We start from the raw sequence: 14,162 nt of genomic DNA, 5'->3' as shown, positions 1-14,162 counted from the left end.
ATGCGATCCATTTGATAAGGAACGCAAAATTCTGCACACGTGCACAGGTGGAATTGTAATTCCATCAATTGTTTGACATTGTTTTCTCGAAAAATGTGTGCGATAATATTTTGTGAGCTCTAATTAGAATTGTCTTTGTATGTGGATTGAATTATACCATTAATGTATTGCTGATGTGACCATACTTGAAAAGTATATAAGCAGATGCGCTCGATTCGTTTGTCAATCAAACAGTTCGTCAATTTCTTCAATTGACACGTTTACAGTACACTTTGATAGTTCGAAGCTGGAAAAATGCTGCGTCAAAGATCTTTCACCCTGCTGCTCGTTGCCTTGGTGGCATTGGAGGTGAGACGACAATTTTAGTCTGAAATTTTTAATTTTAACCTTAGAACCGTGAATCGGGCACTGAGTGCCCAAGACCAACTTTAAACACTTATATCTTTATCATTTCTCATCATAAATGATTTACACAAAGATGGTTCGATTAGTTAAACATTTGACTACATGAATTGCGCTAACATACTCACATACGCATACTACGTCATCACATATGTGCATAAGTATGTGCGATGTGCTATACGTGAATCGGGTGCCCGAGTGCCCAAAGTGCATTTTTGTATGAAAACTAGAGTGTGATAAGAGACAAAAGATTTGTGTCTTGAGCAAAGTTCCGCGAAATATGCAAAAACGCGGAAGACGCGTAATTTTTGTATCTAATTTTTTAATGGACTGATAAGAGATAAGAGATATCTGTCTTCAGCAAAGTTTTAGAACAGGTTGAGTTCTACAACATTCCCGAAGACTTCAACTTGTTATCTCTTATCAGTTACGCGAAAAATGATAACATAAAAATCGCGTTTTTTGCGGTTTTCCGCATAATTGATAAGAGATAAGGAGATAAAATCTTCAAAAATATTGTAGTACTTGTCCCGTTCTACAATTTTGTCCCAGACAGATATCTCTCATCTCTTATCAGTTGCGCAAAATACGCGAAAAACCGCAGATGACCGCGAAAAATACGGGTTTTTTACTTGTCATTTTTCGCGTAACTGATAAGAGATAACAAGTTGGTTTCTTCTAGAATGTTGTAGAACTCAACCTGTTCTACAACTTTGCTCAAGACAAATATCTCTTATCTCTTATCAGTTCTGTAAAAAATGATATGGAAAATCTCGCGTTTTTCGCGTTTTTGGCGGTTTTTCGCGGAACTGATAAGAGATAACGGAATAGCGTTTGCAAGAATATTTTATTGCTTGAAATGCTCTATAACTTTGCTCAAGACACAAATCGTTTATCTCTTATCACACTCTAGTTTTCATACAAAAATGCACTTGGGGCACTCAGGCACCAGTTTCACGAACAACGTTATAAAATAGGTTTCACGGTTTGAAGGTTAATGTTGTTCGGAATTTTTTTCACTTGTAAATTTTGAATCGATTCTTTTTGTGGACAATTTGTGATAATTTTTCCGAAACTCATTTCATTAATGATAAAATGTCCATTTCAAATCTTTTCAATTGAAAAAAATCTTCCACTACAAAAATCGAATAAAAAACAGTTGAAAACCATTACAATCTCATCCATTGTTCCATTCCAATTTAATCACTTTGTTTCATTTCCACAGTTCCTGATCGTGGATGTGAGTGGAGCACCATCGGGGAGAAACGGTAAGAATGGAGCTCCAACATTTACGCAACATTTTCTTCCGATTCACTTCACTGATCTTCTATTTTTCAACATTTAGTAAACGAAAAAGACATAAAAGGAAAGACAGCCCTGCATAGAGCTGCTGAGACTGGTAATTTCGAGTATTTATGTTTTTAAAAAAAAATGCTTTGTTCAATCTACTTCATTGGTCTGCATTATTTTTCAGGTAATGTGAAGGAAGCTCAAAAACTCATCGATCAAGGAGCCGAAGTTAATATTGAAAGTAATTTGAAGGTGACACCTCTTCATTATGCCGCTAACAATGGTAATGTTGAATATTGATTTTCATTGAATAAAAGATTGATTTGATCTCTTTTTCCATCGATCTGTGTTATTTTTCAGGTCACAAGAATGTTGCTGAACTTCTCATCCGTAAAGGAGCCATTGTTGATAGTGAGGATGATTTCCATGCGACACCTCTTCATTCAGCTGCTCTCAAAGGTAATTTTGAATACTTCTCATAAAATCTCGTGACACCATTCCTGAGCACAGCAATCATGTAATGTGTAACCTATGTGTACTTAGGCTCTCAGTATGTGTACTTAGGCCGAAAAAACCGATGTGCAGTTGAATCACACCTTATCGTGTAAGTGCTGGCTAGTAATGGTTTTTCGTTAGCCAGCATTATCTTAGCCTTTAGTAATACACAAAGTGTAGGAATGTAAAATAAAGACTAAAATGGTTTATTCAACTTAAATTATAATGCGGTGCCAAACCGTATGCGTCGCGTATGTGTGACATACGCGTGCAACGGTTTATTTTGGCGTTCCCTAGTCGCCAGGCGCACACTACTGCATACGAATTCGTATGCAGGTGTGCGCCTAGTCGGATTTACATACATTTCATTTTACATAGCAACTTAACCACTAGTAGTGGTCCACTACATCCTCCTCCACAACGAAGACGTTGTCCGTCCTCGGACAACACTTCCGATTATTTCCCTAGTTCTTTTATATGGGAAGAACTTTTTACAAATTTCAAAATAGATTTATCCCGAATTTAATTTACAAAATTGGTAGCTATTGTGTAAAATGTGAATTTTTTAAGAAACGTTTGATTGTTGTCAACCTTTCCATTATTCTTTTTCGAAAACATTTGAATTCAATCAAATTCCGATGATGTTATCGGATTGATGAACATTCTTCTTTTACTGTTTTTTTAACTAGGTATATTGTTTGTTTTTAGTAACTTTCAAATTAAAATTTTTTAATTCAAACTAAAGAACGAGGAGAACGGTTGCATTCTTGACAACTTTGACATTTTGGTGTACACACACACATAAAAACGTATGGCGGATTGAAAAGCGTCAGCAATGAACTCAACTATCACTTGGTGTAGCAAGTTCATTGAATGTGTGAACGAATGGCAATATTCGATGACTTCAAAATCATATGAAAAACCACACAAGTGTTGACAGTGCAAACTCACGATTTTTTCGAAATATTTCTTTGAAAAACAAATCGTGGATGAAGCTTAGGCTTTGCAGAGCCCGAATATCAACAATAAAAGAAAATAAATGAATATAATTCCCAAGCAAATAATGTATATAAAATGTATGGCGTTTCCAATCTCACCACTGTTCACTATAATCAGTCAAAGCATTAATGTAAATGACGCATGACAAAGTGACTTTGACAGCACACGCATATGAATTGATGTCATGTTTACAGTCGGAAACGTCAATGCAAAATCTCCAGTATCCAGTTTCACTCTACTTTGAAGATTCACACTCAAATATGATTTAAATTATTTCATTTGTTTTACCCTGACTTGTTATGTTTTTTTTTTAATTTATGTGTGTGACCAAAATTTTAGAACGATATAAGAGGAAATCAAGAACATGAATGCAAATAATAATGACATAAAAAGTTGCAAGCGTTAAAGAAATTATTGAACAATCAGCATTTATAGAATCAAAATTCAATTCAATATTTGTTATTTGTACGACGTTATGGAAATGGAATTTACTCAAGCATCGGTTCGGGCATAGAAATATGTTTACCTAGATATTCTATACTGTATAGATATGCAAAGCATAGACGCATACGGACGACCGTGCGACGAACGTATCATCAGAGCCATCGTTGTTTGCTGTAAACCCATATGTTTCATTTCTGGAGAAATGTGGAGAAGCGTGGAGAAGCACGGAGTTATATGGAATAACACATAGTATTATACAATACAAGCGCAAGTCGCACTGACTTGCGCCTGTGTTGTATATTGAATCACTCCATACTACTCCACGCTTCTCACACTATATATATATCCGTGTTTGTGTGAGTGTTATAATTCTATACCATGAAGAATGAACTAGAATGAACCGAAATGAATAACAACAAACATTTTGTTTCTCGTTGGATTTTCTTCATAACTTTTTTTATTTTTCTTCAAACTGTTTCGATATATTATCGTGAAAAATATGATTATTATTGTTTTTATTTAACACTATGATTGTTCTTGGGGCACCCAGGGCCCCCAGCGAACTTTAAAGTTAAATAAAAGTACTAAACAGTGTATAAACCAACCGGAGTTAAGTCTCATTGTATAAATTGAACATTTCTCTACACGAATGAAAAAAAAAACATATGCATATGTGTGAGTATGTGTAAAATACAGCCTGCCGCAAAACATGTTACGCTGTTGTTCTTGGGGGACTCCAGGGCCCCATGGCTATTTTATATTATAACTGGACTATGATAAGAGATATCGACTTGGTGTCTGTAGCAGTGTTGTAGACTAGTTTATGTACTACAACTTCGCCGTAGACATCAAGTCGTTATCTCTTATCAGTTTCGCGAAAAGCCGCGAAAACCTGAAAAACGCGAATTCATAGTTTCTCACTTTTCAAGGAACTGATAAGAGATAACGAGATGGTGTCTATGGCAAAGTTGTAGCTCTGGTCGAGTACTGCAACCATCTATTTAGCACAGATACCAAGTCGTTATCTATTATCAGTTACGAGAAAAAATGATAAGAAAAAATTCGCGTTTTTCACGGTTTTCTGCGGTTTCTCGCGTATTCCGCAAAACTGATAAAAGATAACGAAATAGTGTTTTTGGCAAAGTTGTAGTTCTGGTCAAGTACTACAACTTCACTACAGACACTAAGTCGTTATCTATTATCAGTTACGCGAAAAAATGATAAGAAAAAATTCGCGTTTTTCACGGTTTTCGCGGCCTTTCGCGTAACTGATAAGAGATAACGACTTGATGCTGCAGCGAATTTGTAGTACTTAAGCTGCTTTACAACTTTGGTATAGACACCATCTCGTTATTTCTTATCAGTTTCGCGGAATATGCGAAAAACCGCAGAAAACCGTGAAAAACGCGAATGTTTTCTTATCATTTTTTCGCGTAACTGATACGAGATAACGACTTGACGTCTGCGGCAAATTATAGTACTCGACCAGAGCTACAACTTTGCTTTAGACACCATCTCGTTATCTCTTATCAGTTCCGTGAAAAATGATAAGATAATAAATGATAATGCTTTCGACTTCCGCGAAACTGATAAAAGATAACGACTTGGTATTTTCGGCAAAGTTGTAGAGCAGCTTGAGTACTACAACTTCACCATAGACATCAAGTCGTTATCTCTTATCAGTTACGCGAAAAACGCGAGTTCTTGATAATCATTTTTCGCGAAACTGATAAGAGATAACGACTTGGTGTCTGTGGCAAAGTTGTAGTACTCGACCTGCTCTACATTTCTGTTGAAGAGGTAAGTCTCTTACTTCTTATCGGCTTCACTAAAACGATGTGGGAAAATTTTGCGATTTTCGCGTTTTTTCACGTTTTTCGCGGAACTGATAAGAGATAAGCAATATTTGTTGCACCAAAATTATAGCAAACTTTGAGTATTACAACTTTGCTTCAGACACTAATTTGTTATCTCTTATCACAGTCCAGATTTCATATGAAGTATCTTGGGGGCCCTGGAGTCCCCCAAGAACAGTAATATGTTGCAAATATGAAGAACAGTCATAGTGTTAATGACATTAGTTTCATTTTAAAGAAAATGTGTATAGAAATGTTGATGTTCATTGAATTCTGCTGCTATAATATAATGTGTTATACATAATAACAGATTTGACATTTGTTTTTTTCTGTTTTGATTCAATGACAAGCCGTATGACCTGTCAAAACAAATTCAAAAATAAATCAGAATTTAAGGCGACGACGAGTGTGGTATAGACGCTTGAGATCTTCGGTCCGATCAGGCGTAGAGTAAAAATCAGACGACGAAGAGGATGTATCACCAAAATACTCTTCGCCATGGGGATTCATAGCATCGTTTGATTGGGTGGTTGAATTATCTGCCGAAACGTTGTCAGCTGGTTCGAACTTGGCTAGTGCTTGGACCTTAATGGGCGATGGAACCGATAACAAACCTTGTGCTTGAACGAATGGCTTAACTTCCTCTTCATCTGAACGAATGGCTGAAGCGTTTGTCGAATCATTGTTTGGTGGTTCGGTCTTAACATTGGCTTCAAGGCTGATGGGCGAGGGAATCGGTACTAAACTTTGCGCTTGAACGAATGGCTTCAGATCCTCTTCATCTGAACTGTTGCACAAATCATAGTATGCTTGGACAATTACGACTTCATCTTGTTCTTCATTTGCCAAATTTGGCTCATTAGCGCTTCCGTGAGCCGAATCGTTCGAGTTGGCCAGTTCGCCATCGTTAGCTATGGCATATGACAAAACACCTTCATTGGGTCCATCTGAAATGGATACAACAAATATCAAAATTTATTGAGTACAAATAATTCGCAACTAAGCCGAAAAAATGATTTCTGTTTTGCTTTATTTTTTTGTTAAATGAAGAATTAATTACCGTTTGATGGAGAACGGCCCTCAACATTATCGACAGATGCTTCAGCTTCAGCATTTGCAACCATAACATCCGATCCATCCTTGTCGACAACTTCTTCTTCTTTCTGGTCATGGCCATCTGAAACAATTTAATCGAATTGTACGATTGAAAAATTCATAGAAAAAAGACTGAAATTTCAAGAAGAGTTTGAAAATTCATACCGTCAATTGACATATCGAGTACATTTTGGACAATACCCGAACGATCCACAATGCTTTCGACTTCTGTTTCGCCTTCAGCGTTTTCAACTACGAGAGCCGATTCATTCACGTCGTTAACTTATGCTTCTTGGTCACGACCATCTAGAAAGATCGAACGTATATAGTTTAGAGCAAGCACTATTAGTTTTTAAATGCATTTTCTCCTAGGGTCATGTAACGTACGAAAAATACATAAGCAATATTTGAAGTGTGAACGTAGATTTGAAAGAACGTACCACCAATTGACGCATTTTGAACAATTCCTGTAGCCTATTTCACCAAATGTTTTCATGAAAAGTTTTCATGAGATTTTCTCATCAAGTTTTTTTGGTCAAACAAAAATATATCTAAATGTAGCAATGAGAAAATCTCAATAGAAACGTGAAAATATTCTCATTGAAATTTCGAGATTTTTTCACAAAAATGTGAGATCACATCATGATTGGCTCAAAAATAAATGAAAATTTAAAATTTGCTCTCAGAATAATGCGGGCAGCTGCAACGTTGCGCTTCAAACACAAAAAGCGCCATCTGCACATATTTGACTATTCAATGTGAACTAGCTGTCATCAGTATCGTTGAGTCATCGATGCTCAATTTATTTTGGGTCGTAAACGGTACATTGAAAATTTCAAATGTGCCGTTTATGACCCAAAATTGAGCATCGATAACTCATCGATACTGATGACAGCTAGTTCACTTTGAATAGTCAAATATGTGCAGATGGCGCTGTAAAATCGTTCACCACTGACAAACGTCAAATTAGTATGGAAAGAAGTCAATGTTGCAGCCTCCCGGAATAATGTCAAAAAATGAGAATATTTTCACGTTTCTATTGAGATTTTCTCATTGCTACATTTAGATATATTTGTTTGACCAAAAAAACTTGAGGAGAAAATCTCATGAAAACTTTTCATGAAAACATTTGGTGAAATAGGCTGCTGAACGATCCTCAACTATTTCGATTTCTGCTTCAGCTCCAATACTTCCATCCGTAACAGTCGATTCATTTATGTCACCGGTATCTTGTTCTTGGCGACCACCTGGAAAAATCAAGTTTGCATATTTGAGAATTAGTTTGTACTTCAGCCAAATTTCCATATGAATTTGGAATATGAAAAATTGTTCGAAATTTTAACTAGAATTTCATTGGAATAATTTGAAAATAAAACAAGTTGGAAAAAACGTACCGTCAATTGACACATCTTCCAGGTTTTGCACGGTTTCCATTTCTTCGTTATCGTCTCGGTTTACATAAACCTTACGAGAACCACCAATATCAAAAAAAAATAACACGACCGCGAGTCAAACGATGATCCATTTTCGATTATAAAATTTACACCACAAAAATGTTATGAAAAAATTGCAGAAAACTAATTTCGTTGTGAACAAATTATTAGAGCGATATTGAACGCGTGCTTTGCGGTAGATTTCTCTTCAGCTATTTATAACCGATTTCAAACGAGAGCGACTGCAACACGAACATCGAATGACTTATTACAAACACAGACTTTTTTTTATACGTAGTAACCATAGCAATGCACAGCACATAGCGACACAGAGTAGCCGCTTGGTGTCAAGTGTTGAACAATGCGTAGAACAAATCTGCGTTTCACTCTGTCACTTCTTCTTAGAATAACGGTTTGCACACAAACAACATCAGAAGATTATGCCTTGCTTTTCAGATATGCTTTGAAAATATTATTTAACTGTCTGCTTCGATGGAATTGAATTCGAAAACAAATGTACAAAATGGTAGTGATGAAAATCTATAAACAAAAATAAAAAAAGTTGTTTTGTCAAATTATTTGTTCATGCGAATGAGGATTTTCAGATTCTTTCACTATGTGACTTACGATCAAATTTGATTTAGTTGCCTTCGTATGGGTTGGGTTCTATGGTCACCACTTCGATGAAAGATACTCTTGAATACGTGAATTTTAAATAAATTAGTTTTTGACGAATCGAACTGTAGTCAAACATTTGATGCACATTATTGTTATTTCAACAAATAATTGAATCACACCTTATTGTTTTCACTAATTCAATATTTTCAATTCATTTAAAACAAAAGAAATCGAAAAGAGTACCTTGAATGCATTTCGGTACTATCGTACCATCATCAGCATCACGACTAAACAGAAAAGTCGTCGGCTGTCACGCAAAAACATCGGTCGGTGTAACATCATAGCAAACGAGACAGCAAATTTGACTCGATGTTTCCGTTATCCAGATTCAATGCGTTGTTGCTCCTCTGAATAAAGTAACTTTCGTATGCGTCCAATTTGCGCGCGTCGCCTATCTCTTTCACCAGCCGTAAGTTGCTTATGTCGATATTCAAATGACCGCTGTTCAATGCATGTAATGCTAAGGCAGAGCGGTAGCCCTGTTTATTTTTTATGCACAAACAATGTTCACGGAAACGAACTGAAATGTTACGTTTCGTTTGTCCAATGTATTCACACATACAAACGGGGCACTGAATAGCATAAATGGCAGATTTATGTAAAGAATCAATTGTGTTTTTGGTTGAACCCAACAAATTCATTATTTTGGTTTGATTCGTGTTAACAATGGTTAAATTATATTCACGAAACTTATTTTTTATCTTGTTCATAATTTATGGGATATATGGCAAAGCAACTCTAACTCTTTCCACTTCTGGCGTGTTTTGCGAAAACAATGTCGATAAATTAAATTTGTTTATTTTGTCTAAATGTTTTTTTATCAACACGTCGACCAAATCTTCTTTGAAGCCATTTATTTTCGCCATTTGTTTTATGCGAGCGTATTCAGTCATGTAATTTTGTGCTGAGAGTTTCATTCGACACAATCGATGAACCATTGAATGATACGCAGCCAATTTGTGTTGCATGCTACAGTTTGAATCACTAGTTATTGTTCTCAATGTGTCAGTGGGTTTGTGGTAAATGGCAATATCAATTTTGTTGTCCACAGAAGTTGACAATTCCATGTCCAAAAACGATAATTTACATTTATCATTCTCTTTCTCACACGTAAATTTAATCGAATCGAACCGATTATTGAGCACGTTTAACACTGAGTCAATTTCGTCCATCTTTATTATCGCGAACACATCGTCTACATATCTCCACCAGATTCTGGGAAGCAAGTTTTCTTGTTTTAATTTTCGTTCAAATGCCGACATGAACAACTCACTAATCAATGGGCTAAGCGGATTTCCCATGTTAGTTCCAGTCCACATGATAAAACGAATCACGAAACTGAAAATAACTATGATCCATACACATACGCGCTGCTTGGTAATAAACTGATTTTTGTTCAAATGGAATATCAATTTGCTCTAAATATTTTTCAAATTCCTTCAATGCAACATCAATCGGAATACTTGGAAACAAAGAACACACATCAAATGAAATTTTAGTCTCATCACAATTCACAACAACATTTTCAATTTTTTCAGCGAAGTCAATTGAGTTTCTGACTGAAAAACTCTCAAAAGGTGGCAGTTTTTTGACTTCTCCTACTAGCCATTTAGCAATGAGATAGTCAGTGGTACCGATACTAGATACAATCGGCCTCATTTTGTTTCCGGCTTTATGTATCTTAGGTAAACCGTAAATTCTGGCAACTTTTGGATTCGACACTTTGAGATTTCGAGCTAGACGCGCACCAAACACTTTTCCTATTTTTTGTCTCAAAGTATCACTTTCCCGAATCATTTTCGGTAGAGGAGTTTTCTTGACTTTTTTATAGGCGCATTCGTTGATTAAATTTAACATTCTCTCTGAATAAAACCTGAATGAAAAGCCACTGAGGTTTTATATAAAAAGAAATTAATGTATTTATTTACTTTCTTACTAACTAAAACAATTTTTTTTTCTTTACGCTGATTCTAACTAACAATAATTCGCTTAGACTTACTCATTTGCTTTCACTAATCGCTCAATTCTGCTTTCGTTAATCGCTCTTTGCTTGCTTTCGCTAATCGCTCGTGAATGCTTTCGCTAGTCGCTCTTTGCCTGCTTTCGCTAGTCGCTTTGGAATGCTTTCGCTAGTCGCTCTGGAGTAAGACTGACTTGCGATACTGAGAATCGTGCCGCTATTTATACTAAAAATTTGGCGCGAAATGCGCCGTCGAATGAGCGTTGAGCATGCGCGAAGTAGCGAAGGAGAAATTCGAAAGCGGGGAAAGTGCGTGAACGAAGCGAAGCACAGCAACGCAAAGCAAAGAACGGCGTGCAGTGAGAGCAAGCGAGCAGCTGAAAATAAAATGCTATTTTTTGTTCGATTTGGAACATCTCATCATAGTCCGCTTTATCCATGATAACAAGTTTGTTGCCTTTATCCGCTTTGACGTAGTAACAATTTTTGCTTTTTAACTGTTTAATAATGTAAAAATCATTGTTATTTCAAATGACCGGAGTTGAACTTATAGAATTCGGACCACACACAGTGTTGTACTGTGTCAACTGATGCTTTGACCACTCAGTTCGATTTCGATGTAGGGACTAAGCACACGTACTTCGTATCCACAATTTTTTGTCAAGTGTATTCTGAAAAAATGGCCAAAACCACCAAAGCGAATAAAAAGAATGACAATAAGAGCAAAAAAACGACTATTAAAAATTAGTGCAATAGATCCAATTTACGGTGAGCGATTGCAACAAGAAATTCAAGCATTGAATTTGCCGGCGACGGTGACAAATGCAGCGACCGTACCAAATGCGAATGATGATCGAGATTTTGCAGCACAAGAAGCAAACAACCAAAGTACAGCTGATTCAAATGAGCGGATTTTGTTCCTGGAGAACCAATGTGCCAAATTGACGACGGAAAATGCCAAGCTGTTGAAAGATAACCGTGCGCTAAAAAAAATGGTTGATTCATCGAAAGTGTGAATATGTATAAAGACTATAAAATCGAAAAGTTGAAGTTGTCAGCTAAAAAGAGTGCACCCAAAAGTTCAACAGTGGTGGAAGAAAATGGAGCTAGAGTTTTGGCTGATGTTGTATCGTATTTGTTGTTTGACGATTATCGCCAGGAATTTTCATCACAGCAATTGGTCGAACTCCGCAGAATCCGCAAAGGGAAGATTAATGATGGCAAATTCATCAGAGCATGCTTGTCATTTTTAAATCATGATGACGTTACAAAGTTAAGCAAAAAGTACGCAGCTGAAAAAAAATGAAGGGAAAGGAACATATTAGTCCAAATAAAAATCGATCATGGAAGCAATGTTGAACCAAAGAATTGAATTTGAGAAAGTCACACAAGAAGAATTTTTTGCTCGGTCGGAGCGTCTGATCCGTCTGATTGGTGATGGGCTGTATTCACTTACAAAGGATTTAACGAATTCATCAAAAACAACTTCTGCATCGACCAAAGCAATTTCAACGCCAAGCCGACAAATATTCACTGAAGAAACGAGTCAAAATTCACTGAACGAACAAACAATGATCGTGTTAAACACAGCGCCGACTTTGAGTGAACATCGGGGGACAATAACATCAATTTCAACACCGACTTTAGAGTCTTAGAGTACCCTTTTGCACTATATTAAAATTAGACCTCCCAGATGCATTTCGGCTCAAATCGGGAATTTTGTTGCTCAAAAGCGGGAAAAATGGGTCGAAATCGGGGATTTTTCAGTATCAATAATTTCACTGTAAAATGCATCTGAGAGGCCCAATTTAACATTACCTTTTAAGCTGAAGCAACAAATTTCCAGAACAAATGACTCGAAATAGATAACTGTAACAAAAAATCATCGACGATGCAAGAAAGAAGAAAGAAGAAAACAGTATTTTTGTGTATTCAAATACATTTTTAATTTCGCACTAGGGTCGCCCAGTGGCCGAAAATTCGGCCAATAAATAAAAATTCAATCTTATAAAAATTTTTATTGAAAAAGTTATTAAAATACATTTTCTTAAAACTAAAGTAAATAAATGAAAATTATTTATTTGGTGCAATTACGGTCGCAAAAATTGTTCGACTCCTTTGGTTCAATAGAATCCAATTCATTTGGAAAAACACGAAAGATCAACCAAACATAATTTAACAAATGTAACCCGTAAGAAATACGATTTTTTTAACAAACAGGTGACCAATGCCAATAAAAAATCTAGAATAAATGAAAAAAATATTTTCATAAAATAAAATATAACTATAATTCTTTTTGTCATTAATGCAAAAAAAAGACGCAGTAAATAACTAAAATATAAATAAATAACGCAGTAAATAACATAAATCGAGTTATAAATTTTATTCAATGAAAATCGCCAAAAAAACTATTACATTTTTTTATGGCAACCACAAATCAACAATACGACCAAGGTCAGTAAGAATGTGAATCAAAATAATTAACATTTCATCAACAGTTAATAACGAAATATAATTTTCTTTGAAATTTAACACAATTGAAGCAATGTATGGATCTACATTGTATCGAATGGCCATTGAATTGATTTGATTTTCATTGATTGAAGATTGATTATTCCGATTTCGAATTGCATACTTTATGAAAAGTATGCACTCTGAAATCAATTGGTCATCGAAATCATCATTTGTCACTTCATATAGTGACAAAAAGTAGCGAACAAACCGCTCAGACACACCACATCGCTCAGCGATAATTGAAATCATCTGGTGCAAATAAATGAAGATTAAAAAAAAATATTTAAAAAAATTTAATTTTGCCATAAATTCCACAAAAAATCCTCAATATAAAATGAACCACACGTCGTTTCTAACAATAAATTGAAATTCAATTGAGAAAAATAAAATACTCACAATGAGTTGCAAATGAACGCAGCAGTAACCAACTTTGTCTCGTTTCGAATGCTGTTTACTGTATGCTAACTCCGTTCAACCTGTCAAAAAAATAAAATATTTTCATTAAAAATCAACGAATCCTTAAAAAAAACCGAAATAGAATTTTTTTTATACAACAATTTCAATTTTAAACGGAAAAAACAATGGAATTCTTACGGTTTAGTTGTGTTTTGTTGCAAAACAAATTTTCAGTGCACAGTAACAGCAGCTGCCTTCGTTACGATCGGAATCACGCACCGATTCTGTTCAAACTGCCAAAAAAATAAAAATTTATTCACTAAAATCCAACAATGTTATAAGCAAAACACGGAAAGCACTTTGTTTCTAGCACAAAAACCAATTTTAAATGGAAAAACAATCAATTGCTTACGTTTTGATAGCGTTGAATTGAAAAATCGGCTCTTAGCGCACACAAACAGTTCACTTTGATGCGTTCGAATGACTTTCTTACACAGCTCCAGCCAGATTATTTCTGTTGGTGTAGGTTAGGTACACTCAATGACGAATCACACACCGATTCTGTCCAAACTGCCAGAAAAATAAAAAAATTTACACTAA

At 35.5% G+C, this 14,162-nt stretch overlaps 1 protein-coding gene and 1 long non-coding RNA gene across 2 annotated transcripts; one reads left to right on the top strand and one right to left on the bottom strand.

Moving 5' to 3' along the window:
• Positions 1–283: 283 nt before the first annotated feature.
• LOC129572031 (uncharacterized) lies at positions 284–2,213 on the top strand. The gene is made up of 6 exons (XM_055451933.1): positions 284–348; positions 1,628–1,670; positions 1,748–1,801; positions 1,877–1,975; positions 2,053–2,151; positions 2,203–2,213. The coding sequence occupies exons 1-6, from the start codon at positions 295–297 to the stop codon at positions 2,211–2,213; spliced, it is 360 nt and encodes a 119-aa protein (XP_055307908.1). The 5' UTR covers positions 284–294.
• Positions 2,214–12,750: 10,537 nt separating this feature from the next.
• Positions 12,751–14,126, bottom strand: LOC129572030 (uncharacterized). Its single transcript, XR_008688385.1, has 4 exons — positions 13,975–14,126; positions 13,761–13,855; positions 13,563–13,642; positions 12,751–12,894 (listed from the first exon to the last, which is right to left on the bottom strand). It is a non-coding gene; the product is annotated as an uncharacterized LOC129572030 (long non-coding RNA).
• Positions 14,127–14,162: the final 36 nt, after the last annotated feature.

This window comes from Sitodiplosis mosellana, unplaced genomic scaffold, assembly GCF_009176505.1.
Source record: "Sitodiplosis mosellana isolate CC-2019 unplaced genomic scaffold, AAFC_SMos_1.0 Smas_scaffold_4005, whole genome shotgun sequence".
In the NCBI taxonomy this organism is placed as follows: domain Eukaryota; kingdom Metazoa; phylum Arthropoda; class Insecta; order Diptera; family Cecidomyiidae; genus Sitodiplosis; species Sitodiplosis mosellana.
The sequence above is the reverse complement of the archived record's forward strand: the minus strand, read 5'-3'. Positions and strand labels throughout refer to the sequence as shown.